We start from the raw sequence: 16,757 nt of genomic DNA on the forward strand, positions 1-16,757 counted from the left end.
ACGGAGGAGCCCGGGAACACGGCGRAACCCGGCTGATCCGCGCCCCTCCGGTCCGAGCTCGGCGTGCCTCGAGTCGGACATCACTACCCTCGGGTCCGGGGCCACAGCACCGCCGCGCCCCCCGCCTCTCTCTGTGCCCGCGGCGCTCGTCCCTTGCTCGCCATCGCGGCGGATACCGGAGTGTGCGGTCCCCAACCGGACGCCCCGCCGGCGTAGGCGATTGACCGCGGCCGGTGACCCGGGACAGCCGTCGGGGCGCCGATTTATGAATGGGAGGCACCGCCCCAGCCCCCGTCCCGCCCACTCGTCGCCACCACCCCGCCCCGGGCCGCCCATCCCTGGCCGCTCGCGCCGTCGGGGCCGGTCGCCGGTCGCCGCCGTGGCCATGGCCCATCGCCCGCCGCCATGAGGCGCGGGGGCCCCGCCGCCATCGCCGCCTGCCTCGCCGGGGCGCTCGCCGTGCTGGCAGGACCGGGGCCGGGGCCGGGCAGTGCCACCGGGACCGGCCGGCGGCCCCCCCGCAGCTACGGGCACCTGGAGGGCGACGTGCGCTGGCGGCGGCTCTTCTCCGCCACCCGCTTCTTCCTGCGCATCGACGGCGGCGGCGGCGTGGAGGGGACGCGCTGGAGGGAGCGGCCGGGCAGTGAGTGGGGACCGGGGCTGGGATCGGGACCGGGGAGAGCCGGGATCCGGGAGAGCCCGATCCCGCTGGGTGACCGGGCTGCGGCAGAGGCGGGCGCTGCCGGGGCTGCACCGGGGAGGAGGTTGGACGGAGCTGCCTCGGGACGGCGACCGGACCCCTCCGTGCCCGGCCCGGAGAGAGCCCGCGGCTCTTCCCGCTGGGGGAATCTCAGCCAAAGCGCCTCCTTCTCCGGGGGAAGCGGGGCGAGAGCGGCCGGGACACGCCGCTCCTCGAGCACAACCGGCTCCGGCTGCCCTCGCCCCCGTCGCCGCACCGCGGGAGCCATGAGAGGGGCGCGGACGCGGGCGGGCACTGCCCGGGGATCCGGAGTTGCTTTCCCAGAAGCTGGGATGTCCTAGGGGGTCTCTCCGGGGTTCTTTGTCCGTTGTCATCCTGCCAACGCACAATGCCCCCCTGCCCTGCTTTCCTCATGGACCGGATCTGATCGTCACCCACRAAAACACTGTGGGCGATAAATGCCGAGGAGGAGGAGGGATGTAGGAAGTTTTGTGGTGATGCTGGTCCCAGAACGGGGCATCCTTCGGTTGTGGGAGAGCAGAGCATCCCCGTCGGAGGRTCCCACAGAGCAGCTGCTGCCTGCAGAGTGGGTTGGGACTCGGCCAGGGACAGCCGGGTGGGCAGAGGGACAGAGTCCCCARGGTCGTGGCAGTCACTGTGTGACTTCAGCAAGAGTCAGGGCTGCAGGTGCCCATCGGGGTGCAGGGTCCAGTGATCCTGACAGGGATGGGGGCACCCAGGGATGGGGACCCAGCTGGCAAGACAGTYGGATATGGGGGGCCTTGGGAAAGGGGGATGCCTGAGCATCCCTGACAGGACTTTGGGGTTTGGGGGTTGCAGCACCCCTCAGCCCGTGTCCTGGTCCAGCAGGGGCTGCCCTRTCTCCCGGCCAGCACAGGACATCTCCCAGCAGCCACAGGACATGGGAGCCAAGCCCAGCCCAGGGAATCCTCCTGCGGTGTCGGAGGCTGTCGGGACTCCCGACCAGGCACCTTGCCAGCACAAAGCACCCCAACACGTTCCCTGGACGGCGTGGCCATGGGGCCTGGCAGGCGGAGCAGCTCCAGGCTGTGCACGGGGCTCACTCTGCTTATCTGTGTGCGCCTGGGCTGGGCGCGGGCTCTGCTCCACAGCCCTCGCAGAAGCTGCCGGACCAGCCCCGCTGGCAGCTGCAGGGTGGCGGGGGATCTCTCAGGGACTCCCCCACCTCAAGCCCTGCCTCTGTCCCAGCCTCCTCGAGACCCTTCTGGGGCTAAGTGTGAGACTGGGAGCACTGGGAGCTGGCTCTGGCCAGGGCACCTGCGAACAAAGGGCGGCAGAGCCGGCCGGGGCGCTGCGAACAGGAGGGGGTTATTTTTAGAAAAGCACAAGTCCTTATAAATAGCAGCAGCTCCAGACAGTGATCAAGTGGGACGGATTCGCMGGCATTCGCTCAGCCCTTCCCCTCCGCTGCTGCTCGTCAGTGGCTTTGCTGGGTGCCAGTGGCTGCCGGCACCGGAGCGGGTGGGCTGAAAATCCCTGAGGAGCCGAATGCTTTGGGAGCCCTCACGCTGCCCCAGTGCCGTATCCACCCTGTCCACTCCCAGCTTCCCGCAGGCAGGCGATGCCCGGGAATGCCAGCAACGCCGGGAGGTTGGTGCCTGGTGAAAGCCGCTGCCCAGGGGACTGCAAGCCCCCACGCTGTGTGTGCCACCGCCAGCCAGAGCCTCTGCGTGCCCTCCCACCCTCTCCAGCCGGGGCAAATCCTGCTGCGGCTCCGGCCCTTCCTGCTGCCCTGCCCACATTGCTCTCGCTGGACATTCCTTCTCCCCTTCGCACTSCGCCGTGTGCCTGGCGGGCGACAGGGCGGGCAGCGGCACTCCGGGCCGGCCGGCGTGAGGCAGCGCCGGAATCCGAAGGTCCTGACGATGCTCTGGGTGTTTCCCGTGCCAGAACCGCTGGTCTGACCACATGCCTTTCCCATTAGCGGCCGAGCCGGAGCTCGGCGGTCGGGGCACACGCGCTCCAGCCCAGCTGCGGCTTCACAGCCCGGCTGCAGCCGTCCCCCGGGCTCATCCCCATGTCCTGCAATGCCCGCAGTGCTGGGCACGCGTGCCCACGCTTGTGCCACCAGGCAATCGGGCATCCGTGGGTGGCACCATCCTGCCCCTCCGTGCCTCTGTCCACCGCGTGTGCCGTCACTGCCACCCCCACGCACACTTTGCCCCTCCAAGAGCCACGCCAGCCTCAGTGCCCTCCGTGTGCTGGACTGGTGGCTGCGGGAGGCGGGTCAGGTCCCCGGGGCACTGCGGGCGCGCTGGGGATGGACACACGGGAGGTTGAGCTTGGCATCGCTCCCGCACAGCCCAGCTCCTGGAAGCGGCTGGACCTTGGGAAGGAGAGGAGTAAAGATCAAACCCTCCTTGGATCAGAGGTTCCCCCTCCCACTCCCAGCTTGGGCTGCAGCCCTGGCTGCTCTGGGTCTGGGTGAGGATCAGCGACTCTGTCCCGGTGGGGGAGCGCTGTGGCCACAGACCCAGCATTGGGGCAGGGGAGGTCGGGGTGGTCGCATGTCGCTCCCTGGCTCATTCCATGCTTCCCTGTCCCGCAGGCATCGTCGAGATCCGGTCAGTGCGTGTCGGCGTCGTGGCCATCCGRGCGGTGCACACCGGCTTCTACCTGGCCATGAACAAGCGGGGGAGGCTCTACGGGTCGGTAGGTCGGACGCTGCCTCCTGGGAGGGAGCGCACCAGGGTCAGAGGCTCAGGGCAGACTTGGAGCAGGGTGCTGGTTTCCCATGCCCTGACCTGCTCCCCAGCAGGGGACTGCACCCACCAAGCCCCTCTGTCCCCCGGGGAGGAGCTGGGGTCCTGCCCTGCCCCACTCTCGGGGTCCGACGGGCCCCAGCTGAGCATAGCTACCCCTCACCCCCTTCCCTCTCCTGCCAGAAGGAGTTCAGCCCCAACTGCAAGTTCACGGAGCGCATCGAAGAGAACGGCTACAACACCTACGCGTCACTGCACTGGCGGCACCGCGGCCGCCCCATGTTCCTCTCGCTCAATAGCAAGGGCAGGCCACAGCGAGGGGGCARGACACGCCGGCAGCACCTCTCCACACACTTCCTCCCCATCCTCGTCAGCTGAACGCCACGGGCAGATCCAGACGGTCCTGTAGGAAAAAATAACCACAAAACAAAAAAAAAAAAAAGGGTTCTTTTATTTATGTACATATCTATTTTTTGCTATTTATTGTTTTATTTTTAATGCATGGCAGAGGATGGATGTGGAAGGCAGATGCTCCAGACTCAGCTGCGCAGGGCTGGGGCTCTCCCACAGTTCTCCCGGTGCAGAGCCAGGGAGCGTGGCCAGAGCAGGGGCCAGGATCTGCTAATGGCATCTCTGCAGGGCTGGGATGTAGCAGCAGGTTGTCTGTGTCCCAGCACCCGTGGCAATTAAAGCTGTGTTCATGGCATGGAACAGGAGCAGGTGTTGGAGCTTTGATGGTGAACTTGGCTCGGGATGGGAGGGATTGGCTCCCCTGTGGTTGTGGCTGCAGCCACCAGTGTCATCCCTGCTGCCATTGGCRAGGAGCCCAGCTGGTCCCTTGCCACATCCAGCTTTTCATCGACCCCCACCCACCCTGCAGAAAAACAGCAATGSTGGTTCAGCAGCACAAAGGAGGGAGCAGAGGGAGCAGGAGCCAGCCCTGATCCTCAGGCAGACACTGCTCCTGGGCTGTCCCTGCCTGCCAGGCTGCAGCCCAACTCCACGCCATCATCCCCAACAAAAATAGAGCTGGGACAGTGGACAGTGGTGAGGACCAGCCCCTCACCTGGAGGGCAGCATGGCCAGGAATAGCACCTGCACCTCAGCCTCCTGGCCAGGGTACATCCCTGTGCCACCTCACACCTGCTGTGGCCAGCCCCAGCAGCCCGGTCACTGTCACATCAGACAGAGCAATGGCCCCAGCAAAAACCACCAAACTCGTTCCATTTCTGACCCAACCAGCTCCAAACGAGTCTGAGAGGGAASAGGCACCGTGTTAACTGTGTGGTGGCTGTGGTGAGTCCCTGCCGGGTGGGCAGCACCTGCCATGCACCCACCAGGGACTTTGCTTTGCCCGCTTGAAACCCATCTGAGCACTGCTCATGCATGAAAAATCATCCCTGAGCACCTGGGGGAGCCAGGAACTCCCTGTCACAGCTGAAACACAGCAGAAGAGGGAAGGTTTTTCCACGTTTCTYGTTCCGGTGACTAAACAGCAAAGCCTTCCCTCGGTGTCGGGTCAGCCGACGGACACACRCAGGTTCAGCCAGGACCTTCTTGCTGCCACCCACCTCACCAGCCCAGGCTTCTGGCTCAACCCCCGGCAGAGGATGAGCCATTAACCCCGACACACCAGTCCTGAGATAAACCCTCCTGTGAGATGAAAGGCGCCGCCGCGCTGCCCGGCCAAGCCAAGGAGGAAAAACAGTCCGGGCAAGTTGCTCCCTGCCAGCCCCTGGCCCCGGCACAGCTGGTGACACTTTCTCCAACAAACCAACTTCTTGTGTTCTGAAATGGCTCAAGAAAGGCCAAATCATCCTTCCCCTCCTATAGAAGGCTCATCCCTTCCTAGGAAGCTCTTGGAAGGGCCAGGTYCTGGGGTGATGCTGCTTTAGAAGACACCCAAGCTGTGCTGGAGCCAGCACTTTCCCCAGCAGCCCCAGCCCACTCCCAGCACCCCAAAAGCTGAGGGAGAGGCAGGGAACCCCCCAAACTGCCGAACCCTCCACCCACTCCCAGGGCAGCTCCTTTGGGGGCAGGTTCTCCCTTGTCTGCTCTGGCTCTGCCACAGCACAGTCCCAACACGTGGCACCATCACGGACCCCCAGCCCTTCAGGAGACCTCCTGACCACCCCAAGTCCATGGAAGGGGAAGGGTCTCCTGATGATGGATGGTGAGAGCACCAGGGCTCTGCTTCTCTCGTGCCTCCAGGTCGGGGAAGCAGGGACACAGCAGGGAGTCACTGCCCGCTCCGGTGACATTCTTGTCATTCTCCGAGCTCCAGCTCCCTCATAGAAACTGAGTCACAAACATACCTGGGTATTTGTCTCTCTCTCCTTGTTTTAATCAGCTCTATTTTAAGTAGCTTTGCAATACATTTTTTTTTTCTCCAAAATGTTGTTTTCCTGGCAATTACTCGGTCACAATGAGATTTTGCTGGTCCTCGTTCTGCTGCACACACCCAGTCCCATGTTGGCCCAGCAGAACAACCTGCCCCGGCTGCGAGGAGGGCAGGACTGAAGGGGAAGGAGGTGTAAAAAATAGAAAAGACCAGGCGAGGATGCTTCCAGCTGCGATCCTTGGCCACCTGTGCAGTGATCCACAGGCTGGCAGTGGCTCCCACCGGAGCTCCCGGCACGCAGGAGGGCTCAGAGAGGCCCAGCCTGCCCGGGGGAAGGCAGGACAGCTTGGTGGCCTCAGAGCTTACCCTGTAGCTCTCCTCAAATCATGCATAACGGCTCGCAGAGCTGAAATGTCCATTTATTGACAACAGTAATAATTTAAGATTATAAAAACCCCTTTCAGTGTTGAGTATCAGCGGGTGAGGCTATAAAGAGAAATAAAAGGGACTTGAGATGGGACAGGGAAGGATCCCGGGGTCTACTTGAGAGTTCCTGTTTCAGTGACAGCTATTGGTCCTCCCCAGACGGCGATCCTGGGGGAGGGGAGGCAGTATCCTTATGCTTCCGTTTTAGACTTCAATCTCCAAAGCAGAAAAGATAAGTATCCAAGGGGAGGAGGAGCAAAAGAAATAAAAGAAAGGGACCTCAAATTCAAACCCATACAAACAACCTTTCCATTTGGGATTCAACCACTCGCTCAGCACCTCGGGGTTCCCAGCCGGGGAGCGCAGCAGCCTCGCACTGCAATGGGTAAAGTCCACGCAAAGAGGATGTTTTTATTGACAGACAGAGCTCTTTTCCCCCCTTTTTCATCACAGAACTTGAGGCTTCTCATCTCTGAAGGACCCAGAGTCTCCGTGTCTTCAGAAATCAAAAGGAAATTCTGGGGGCTCTGCTCCTGCCTCGTCCCCTCCCCTTGCTCTGCTCTGGAAGCCCCTTTGGCTGCACGTGGTGGCCAGGGAGGGAGAGGGAACATTGGAAGGGCCCCGGGGACAGAGGGTGCGTTAAGATTCATGAGTTGTTCGATGAGTTTTCATTACTTGGTGAGCTGGAGGAAGAGGAGGAGGAGGAGGATGACGAGAAGTTCATCCCTGTGAGTCCTGGGGGGTTTGTGGCAGTGTTTTGTCCACTTAAACTTTTCCGGCAGACGGGACACGTGTCATGCTTTGGGGAGCAGACAGAAAACAAAACAAGAAATAYGGGAAACGGGATTAGAAACACAATAGGGGAGCAGCACTCGAGGAATGGGCTGGGATCACACTCCATCCTCCGACCAAAGGCTGCTTGTGCTCAGGCCTCATCATGGAGGCAGGAAAATATTTACAGAGGGCAGCAGGAGCAGACAAAGCCCCCAGTGCTGCACACTCACCTGCTCCAGCCACGGGACGATGCAGCCGTCGTGGAACAGGTGATTGCACGGTAACTGCCGCACGTTCTCCCCGACTGTGTAGTCTTCCTTACACACAGGGCACTCCAACCCGGAATCTGCATCACACAGGGAAAGCCAAGCCCAGCTGAGCAACATGCAAAGCTCCCGATTCAGGATCCATCATCGCCCTCCCCTTCTCCACTGCTGCTCCATCCCTGTCAGCAGGAAAGCTTGGCGCTCTGCAGTCCCCACAGTATCACCCCACTTCCCCCTGCCCTGGGTTTGCCTCATCCTTTCCTTCCCTTCTGCTTTTTTATCTCTATCCACACTGAACTTCTCACAACCTCCTCGGGGCAAATCCAACAACAATGCTCTTTTTTTTGTGCGTGTCAGTGTAACAGAGCCCCTTCAGCTCTCTCCCCACTTTGAAATGTTTTATGCCTCAAAGGTACAAGCAGACAGAATTCAAACCCCAAGGAAACATTACACAGAGCTTCCAGGGAGCACTCTGTGCACAGCTCCCTGGAGCAGACACGTACCTACGTGCTCCTGTGTGATCTGTATGGTGGGGAGGGCTTGGATCTTCTCTTTGTCCGCTGGCGGCGGTCCAGTGTTTTCAAACTGATTCAGTAACTGGAAAAACAACCGGCCAGGCAGGCAGAAGAGAGAGGTGAGCTCAGCAGCACACAGAATCCACTCGTTTCCTGAGCCAGGACATTTGGACCCTGCATTGCGGACCTCAGTTCCCATTCCTGCACCTGCAGCCCTTTGTTCCCCACACCACCACAGGTGTTACTCCTCCTGCAGCACTGCACAGGAGGATGGAGACTGTGGAAAATCYCAGTTTTACCTGTGTGATAATCGCATCCAGGCCGTTGGCACCCCAAGCATAGTCCATCGGATTTGAGTGCAGGACTCCCCTGAAGAACAAGGACAGCAAGTGAGTTCATCCTGGAGCATCAATGAGACACTGTCAGAGAGAGAGCAGCACATCCTCCAACTCACCAAGGGCCCAGGCCTAAGTTTGGAATTGTGGTTGGTGCAATAATTCCATTGACCAGCTGCTGGATAATTCTGAAAGACAAGAAAATCRGGATTGTGTAAGAATTAAAGTCTGCTGGCATCCAGCCCAGCACCCCAACACGAAGGGAGAGGCTGAATAAGCTGAATACTGTCACAGTACTGGGGGAAATTAAAAGTACCCTACACAGCAATTACAGTTTATGGAGTGATCAACCACTGATATAGTTTCAGTATTTCATTTGTAAGGGGACAATTCCTGACATGATGGCAAGGGGCTCCCAGGATGCTCTTACACAAACACTGTCTGGTGTTTTCTTCTGTTTCCCCTCAGAACAAGTACAAAAAACTGGCAAAAATTTTTGGCAAAAACTGGCAATGACCAGGGAATGTTTTCCCATTACAGGACAAACTTTGAGCCATGGTCCACATCACTACTCAGCTGAAACAGCCCCATAAGACCCGAAAAAGGCTCATATGGGGACATAGATGGCACCCACAGCAGCGCTGGAGAGTTTTGAGGTGCCACTCCCCAAAACCAGGAGAAAAATGAGGAACAACAGGGTTCCCTCCTCAGGCCCCAGAGCCATTCTCACCCTTCCAGTGTGGGGACACCCTCGTGCCTGCCCGAGGCTCGGCGTGTGGCCAGGCGGGCGCGGGGCTGCCTGGCTCCGTAGCGGTGCCGGGACTGGTGCTCGCGCTCCCGCCGGTTCTCCGAGTCCCGGTTGTCTTCCTGCTGCACGTTGGACCCGAAGGGAAACTCAAAGCTGTCGTCAAAGAAGCCGAAAGCAAACTGGCCATAGCCCTGGGGCAAGGTGAACAAGTGCTGATCCACGTTCTGGGAGGGAGGGAATGMAGAGAACAGATTGTGACAACAGGAGAAGCAGCTTTCGGCTCCCACGGTGTCCCATGAGCCGCCCACAGTGACCYCCACAGTGCCTGGGTGACACTGGGACCAGCACCCTCAGCAGCAGCTTGGTGAGGAACCCTGAAACTGCACATGAAGGCAGAAATTATCACAGTTCCCTGATTTCTCTTTGGTGTGTCACTGCTGCTTCCGAGCTGAGGCTACTGCATAGCAACACACCCAAATCCTGCTCTCCAAATCCTGCTGAGCCCCCTCACAACGGGAATCAGCCACGAGTGATGGTCCTACGTAACACACGCAGCAAAAATATGGTATGCAGAGATCTCAGGAGCAGCATGTGGAGGATATTAATTCCTCCTTTCCAAATTCTGTCATGATCTGGGGAACATTTAAACAATGCACTATTGAAAAAACAATCCAACAGCAGAGCAGAAGGTGTTGGAAGAGAGGAAGGACTTGCTCACCTCAAAAGGATGCCTGCTCTGATCAGTGGCTGTTGTAGAGGAGCTGGTCTCATTGTCAGTATTCCTGTGGGGAATGAAGAGTGCTGGTAATCTTCTCATAGCAGCTTCCAAGGCTTTTCAGCCCCACTCCCCTCCCACCCCCAGGGCAGGGGCAGTTCAACAGAATCTGATCCTCCCTCAGCTGCTGATTTTCTGATCTCCCTCCCCAAACTCTTCATTTTCCCACATCCTCACCCATTTCTCCCTACTCTATTAGATCTCATGAGGCTGAAGTGCCTGAACCATGATGTCAAGCAAGGATTTCCCCACAATCCATCTCAAACACACCAGCTAATCCTCCAGAACACCAGGAAGACTTAAGGCACAAACGCTGATCGCTGTGACCCCAAGACACGTAAGTCTAATCTTGAATCAAAGAAACTTCTCTACTGCAGAGGCACGTGACYCAACGGCTCAGGATATTGGGAAAACTCCTGATGTTGTCAGACTTCTGCTTTCTTTCAGAGCTGCAGGAACGTTTGCTGGTCAGAACCCAGTTCTGCATTCCCAGCACTAAAACCGCTGAAATTCAGCGACTGCACGACTCTCCCAAGGCCACGGGGAATCAYCAAAATAGTCAGGATGCATTTTCAGGCACCAGGGTTGGTGTGGTCAAACCAAACATCAGCTGGTAAGTGCAGAAGCCCCAGGCCACGCAGATCACCACAATCAGCAGGCAGCAACACCCACTGCCCCCAGCCCCTGCACTGCCCATAGCCCATCCTGGGGTCAGTCAGAGCTGGGACCCACAATGACTCAAACATTTTAGGACATTCCTGCTGCTCCTGCCACCAGCAGCAGCAGTGCAGCACAGAAACACAGACCTCACTGCTCCAGGGCAGAGTCCAAAGTCTCGGCCACAATGTTTTGCTCTTCATCCCCARCACAGTCACCACTCACACAGAGGTGTCCATGCACTCCCCATTCCCTCTCTCTGGGGTTATCTCTGCCCTGATGACTCACATCAGGTCACAGTTACCACACACCACAGGGAAAGCCTCCCTACTGCTTCTTTATGTTTGTTTGAAATCCAACCATTCCTGCCCCGCCCCTCAGCAGAGACGTCAGATGCTCAGGAGGACACGGCATTCCCATGGCAGACTGGCCTGTGGATGCTAACTCTGCCAACAAAGCACTGTATTCCAAAAGTGAGGAAAGATGAACCAAAACTTGGGCAGAAGCAATASAAACAGTGTATTTTATATCAAATATTGCCTTTGAACTACGAAGAGAGCAAAGTAGCTCAGGCTCACTCGAGCACCAGCCCCTGGGGCAGCACATTACCTTGGCTCCTCGGGAAGCTCTTCAATAAAACCAGACTCACACCGTGGGCAGATGTAGTCCTGCAGGAGAAGACAGGCTGGATGAGAGAAGGAAGTGGTACCTCAGAGCTGCAGGGTGTGATGGGGTGGGAGGGTCCTGTGGCCTGTCATCCCCAGCACATGCCATGAGAGACCCCAAACCCCAACATTTGCCTTCCTGAGCCAGAGAGACCACAGCTCGGGCCTGAGCCTGTGGGAGCTCAGCTTAAGAATGATGAGGGTGATGCTGATTAATCCTCAGTAYAGACACTTGGTGAAGTGAAAGTGAAACCCCAATGCTCCCTTCGCAGCAGCCCTCAGACTTTGCCACAGCTGCATGTTTTGGGGAGTAGGCAACAATGTGAGAATGGCAGCAGCTCAAGGAGGTGCTCAAGGAGGCTGAATGGCCCCTGTCACTAACACACCCTTGGGTTCACAGCACACTGGGTCATTCTGCAGCCAGGAGCTCACACTCCCATGCCCAGAGCTCACCACAGAGACCTGTGGCCACCCCAGTCCCCTGGGCACTGACTGCAGAGCACGTTGGGACASACAACCTGAGTGTGCAATGCCAGTGACAGTCACTTCCTCCTGATTCCTGAGGCCAATGAGGAATTTATCCTCTACAACCACCCTGTCCTGGGCAGCCCAAAATGCTGGAGACCCTGAAAGGGAACTGCTTTGCTTTCCAATGCTCGAGAAACAGTAGCACCACTGAGCCAATCCCATCCCCTGCCCCACAGCAGGCACACACCACCCCAAATCCCTGTGCACACACCACCCCAAATCCCTGTGCTGGCAGAGCCATGCTCAGCACAGAAGGCATTTAAGAGCTTCTAAAAATAATGCCACTTCCCTTTGCTGCTGCGTTGGAACTGGCACAGCCCTTAGCCAGACTGAGGGATTCCCCCAAGGAGCTGAGGCTGCTGATAAGGCCCTTGGGGTCATTCCTCTGGCTCCCACAGCCAACCCTGATAAAACCCCAGGGAAGGAGCCACTGCATGTGCCCTGCCTGCCCAGGGAGATACAGGAGCTCCACGGCCCAGGAACAGACTGGGAGAGGTGGCTGCTCCCTCTCCCACGCAGGACTCCCCATCTGCTGCTGTGAAACAACCAGCTCTGCACCACTGACACAGGTTTGAGCTCAGGGACTCCTGTGTGAGCCCATGAATCCTCTTCTTGCCCGTGAAATCCCCTTTGCTCTGCTTCCCACCAGCACAAACTGCTGGTGACACACATGGCACGGGGGTGAATGACCGTGGCCTGAGCGCCCTGCTCCTCTCAGCTCCAGGGAGCTGTTATGTGTTGTGTTGTGTGTCTGTGTGCACACAGCCAGCTCCCAGCACAGGGATCAGCACATTCCTCTGCAGCTGGAACAGCACAAATGTCAAAGTTTGTTGTTCAAAGGGCTGTTTGAGTCCCTCCTTTGGCAGCTCTGGGCGCTTCATCTGCAGATGGTGAGTGAAACCTGGGTGAACCTGGAGCCCCAAAACAAACTCATGAACTCACAGTTACTCAGTCCTAAACCCCCAAACACAGGACACACTCCCTGCCTGGCCCAGGTTGGCCAAGGGTACCCAGCTGGCACAGCCAGGTGTGCCCAGCCAAGTGCACACAACCAGATGTGAGCACGGCCCAGCACGGGGTGTTTGAACAGAAATAAATTACAGATATTCCCGGTTCCCCTCGTCCCCTGCCCACAGCCCTCGTGTGCTCGGCAGGAACACAGTCAGGGTTTGTCCTCACTCTTCCAAGCGAACTGGGAGCCCCCAGCACAGCCCACCCTAACCCAAACAGGAGGGCAAAAGAACAAATCACTCATCACAAACCATCCACCCCCGGCAGGGACAGCTCTGCTTGCCCTCGGGGGCTTTTCAAGATCAGCGTCATCAACCAGCAATGCCTTGTTGGGACAAGACGCGTGAAAAGTGTCAGGACAGAGACCGGCAGGACCCTCCAAAGCAAATTTAACATCTCTCGACACCGGCCAGAAGAGCAGGTGATCCACCAATYCCTCCCCAACATCGCACACTCCTTTTCCACCCACACCAGGGGGTGGAAAATCCAGGTTCGGCACACGCTGGATTTCAGTCTGTGATTAAAGCACCTGCCCAGGTGCCTACACARCACTTCTGCCTACGTGTTACCCCTGCACCTCCCTGCTCTCAGCCGCCASCACCGCGGGGCTTTTCTCGTGTTCATTAAACCCTCCTGAGGAACGACCGAGAAWCCCCCCCGCCACCCGCGGCGCTTCACTCGGCTCCGGGTAAGGTCACACTGCCCGAGCTGGGGGTGCCACACCGGGACCCTGGGGCTGCTCCCCGCCCCAGACCGGCTCCTCGGCGGGGCCCAGCCGTTCCCCGCGGGGCAGCCGGAGCGCTCGAACCGCCGGGCCCCCCGCGCCCGGTCCCAACAGGGCCGAGGGCCCCTCCCGCCGCGCCGCCCCCGCCGCGGCTCTCCCGGCTGCTGCCCCTCGGCCAGGCCGGCCCGCTCCCTTCAGCAGCCCCACTCCCCGCAGCCCCGTTGCCTCGCTCCGGATCCCGCCGAGCCCCGGTGCCACGGGTGGAGCCCCACAGGGCACCCCCCGCCTCYCCGCCGCTCAGGCCCCCTGGGCCCCTCAGGCCTCGCCCCCACGTGCCCGCGCCCTCGGGGCCCCCGCCCGGCCCTGCCCGCCATCCCGCCCGCCCCGGCAGCCCTCCCCGGTGCCCCGCTCACGGGAAGGCGCGGGGCGATCTCAGCCGAGCAGCAGTGGCAGAAGAACCGGCCCGGCTGCGGCGACGCCTCCGCCATCTTCCCTACCCGCCGGCCCCGCCCCCCGCGCGCGCCGCGGCGCCGACGGCGGCCGAGGGGGGACACGGGACATCGCGCGGCGCAAACGCGGAAAGGGGCGAAGGGATTCAGGGGCGGGGCTTATTCGGGGGCGGGGCTTTCGTCATATAAGGTGAGTGGGCGTGTCYTTACCATATAATGAGAGTGGGCGTGGCCTGAGAGCAGCGGGACTGGATCCCCCGATTCCGGGAACCCCAAATTCCGGGAACTCACCCCCAAATTTCTCCGTCTCCCTCTCCCCGGGGTCCTGATCCTTCTTCCAGCCCCCCCCCCGAGCTTTAAAATATCAGCTCAAAAGCTGCCTTACTGATCTATTTATATATTTATTAAAAGAGGAAAAAGTGAGCTGGGGAGAGGTTGAGTCCCTCGAAACGAGGAAAAAAGGGTGAAAATCAGCGAAAATCGCAGTAACTACTTAAAGTTGCAATAGCCACAAAAGAACTGTAATGTTCCATTTTGGCAGAAGCCTCTCAGTTTGGGGCTCAGTTSTCCCTTGGATACTGGCGGGTGCTGGGAAGGTTTTTGGGGGGTGAGAGGTGGAATCTATTTTCGGGATTTGGAGCTCGGTTCAGGGTCAGGGTTTCCCCAGCAGTTTTTGAGAGAACAGAGGGTCTGCCTGGCTCTCACTGGGGTCCCAAACCTCAAAGGATGTTGTGTAGCACCGCCGAGCTGGAATTTTGGGGTGGTGTGGCTTTGGGGTGAGGTTTTAGGATATCCATGCCATTGTGAGGTTTTGGCGGGATGATGAGGCTGCGGGGTGGGGTTGGGGTGGCAAAACAATGGGGTTTTAAGGGTTCTGCATGGTTAGGCTGTGGGATCTCGGCGTTTGAGCCCGCCACACCAGCCCCGCTCCCAGCAGGTGGCATCTTCAGCCCAGGATTCGCCGCTCCCGCTTTGCCGGGTGATGGAGCCGGGGAGGGATTTGTGGAGCCCTGGAAAGCTCGGCAGGTCTCTGCTCCCCGCAGGGATGGGATGAGACGTCCTAAACTGGTGGGACACAGCTCTTGAGGGCTGGGTCAGCGGTCAATAGTTGTGSTGCGGGAATCGCGGCTGCGGGACAGAGCTCAGCTGCTGATCGATGATCCCGGCCGCTGATGAGGCATTTATTTACAACCGATGAGGAAACTGCTGCTCCCGTAAACCTTTTATTCACGAGGTGGGTCCAGACAGTGCGTCCTGACCCAGCCGGGAGCCAGACAGAGCCCGGAGCGTCCACGCAGAGCCTGCGGCTCCGGATGGGGCATTTCACACCCCAAGGGAAGCTCCTTCCCCGCGGTTCTCCGTGCYCTGTTTGACGGTCGGAGGACAAGTTGCCACTTGATCAAATGAGCGCCGGGTGCCTGTGGGATGGGGAGAAGGGGGGAGAAAGGATCCGGCTGCACTGACTTTGTCCCTCTGGAATTCCCTGACGCAGGAGCTGTGGAAGCTGAACGTGGCAGCACTCGTTGGGATGCAAATGGCAGCGGATATGGATGCTCAAGGAGATAAGGGCAGCGCGCAGCAGTGGGAAATGTCCCCCAAAAAGGCTCCCTCGGCTGTTGGGGTGCGCTTCCATGGGGAAAAAGCTCCATGTCAGGACTGCAGCCTCTGCCTGTGAGCGACAAAGTCCCCTGCCCATCTCTCATAGCTGGGGCTGAGCATGGAGAGGGGATCCCTCTTCTCTGAGACCCCCAGGCAGCCCCACACCCTGATTTTRTCCCCAGCCACAATTTCTCTCCATCGAGGCCATGGGGGTCCCTGGGCAGGTGCGCCCCGTCTCTGCTGCCGCTCTGGCACCCCAGGTTTAGGGGATCTGTGTCCTGTCTCCAAGGAAGCTGCGTCTGCTCCGCAGAAGATTTGAGTCACCCGGGGAAGGATTTTCCCACGGGTGCTGCAGAAAGGTGAACTGCACCCTCAGCCGAGAGGGCTGACGAGGAGGTGACACCTCCCCAGGTAGTATCGAGTCATCCTTAGACAGAGCCCGCTCCCAAATCGGCCACCCCGCTCGGGAAGAGCGGCRGGCTTGGCTGAGGGCGGCGGAAAATCTCCCAGGGCTCCCATTGTTTGAGGGGGTAGGACAGGGTGGGAGGCTTCTCCGGCTGCTCGGAGTCACCATCCCATCTGGGCTGAGCTGTGGAGGGGACACGTGTCCCTCTGGGAACCTCAGGGGGTCACAGGGATCCCTCCTGCCCTCTGGATCCGTGTTCCTAAACTGGAGGCAGGAGGTGAAGCCCCCACGCTGCCCAAATTTTGGATGCTCACGGGCTCATGCCAAGCTCTGCCCTGAGCCCTGGGAAGCACAAGCACCTCCTGGAGCCAGAACAGCTTCCAGAGCAGTTCCTGCCAAGTGAGAATAACTGGTGCAGCTGGTCTCCCTGCTCCCCCTCCACCCCACATCATATATAATTGCCTATTTTAATTAATAAATTGGAGGCCACTCAAAGGAAAGCGGCGAGATTCCTTACAGACACTGCAAGGGATCGTCTACCCGCCCCGAGCCAGTCGTGTCACGGCGGATTTGAATCGGCCTCCTTTGAATTCGCTCAGACAGATCGGGAGATTTACATCCCCCACCTCATCTCACACCTCCGGCTCCGGATCCCGCCTGGCAGCGCTCCAGCAGCTCASGGTGACCCGGGAGCAGCGGCGCAGGCACAGTCTCGTCCTCACCGGCACCRGGCTGTGAGGTCTGGAGGATGCTGGTGGCGGGTGGTCCCCAGCCCCGCATGGCTCCGATCCCTGGTGGCCTCTTGGTGGTCCTGCTGTGCTGTTCGCCTTCCCCAGGGAGCAGCCAAAGCGCAGGAGCTCAGAGGAAATTCGTGGTCTCAGGGGGCTGCTTTTGGGCTCCACCAAAAATCCTCCTTTTCTTTTCCTTTTCTCTCTCATTGGATTCTTTGCCCTATTTTTTTTTTTTTTTTAATGCTCGGTTTAAACCATTGTTCTTCAAGGGAAATTTTAATGCGAAAAACATGCTTTTCTAACAACTGCCAGCCTGGGCCAAGCAATGAGTCTCTTTGGCTGACAGGGGCTGTGTGGCAGATG

General features: G+C 59.1%; 2 protein-coding genes across 5 annotated transcripts; one reads left to right on the forward strand and one right to left on the reverse strand.

Moving 5' to 3' along the window:
- The first annotated feature begins 376 nt into the window (after positions 1–376).
- On the forward strand, positions 377–5,678 carry FGF22 (fibroblast growth factor 22). 4 transcript variants are annotated; one of them, XM_057377519.1, is made up of 3 exons: positions 377–643; positions 3,291–3,390; positions 3,628–5,678. In XM_057377519.1, exons 1-3 carry the CDS (start codon positions 406–408, stop codon positions 3,851–3,853), a joined length of 564 nt encoding a protein of 187 aa, XP_057233502.1. In that variant the 5' UTR covers positions 377–405; the 3' UTR covers positions 3,854–5,678. The 4 variants fall into 4 exon arrangements, with proteins under 4 accessions (XP_057233502.1, XP_057233500.1, XP_057233501.1 ...); XM_057377517.1 differs by having other exon boundaries at positions 395–643; positions 3,291–3,394; XM_057377518.1 differs by having other exon boundaries at positions 395–643; positions 3,291–3,394; positions 3,631–5,678.
- A 111-nt stretch (positions 5,679–5,789) lies between these two features.
- RNF126 (ring finger protein 126) lies at positions 5,790–13,768 on the reverse strand. The gene is made up of 9 exons (XM_057377515.1): positions 13,623–13,768; positions 10,891–10,949; positions 9,568–9,631; positions 8,832–9,073; positions 8,221–8,289; positions 8,066–8,135; positions 7,755–7,848; positions 7,216–7,331; positions 5,790–7,010 (listed from the first exon to the last, which is right to left on the reverse strand). Exons 1-9 carry the CDS (start codon positions 13,695–13,697, stop codon positions 6,858–6,860), a joined length of 942 nt encoding a protein of 313 aa, XP_057233498.1. The 5' UTR covers positions 13,698–13,768; the 3' UTR covers positions 5,790–6,857.
- Between the last annotated feature and the right edge of the window lie 2,989 nt (positions 13,769–16,757).

This window comes from Malurus melanocephalus, unplaced genomic scaffold (genome assembly GCF_030028575.1).
Source record: "Malurus melanocephalus ecotype Western Australia unplaced genomic scaffold, MMel_1.1 scaffold_318, whole genome shotgun sequence".
NCBI lineage: Eukaryota > Metazoa > Chordata > Aves > Passeriformes > Maluridae > Malurus > Malurus melanocephalus.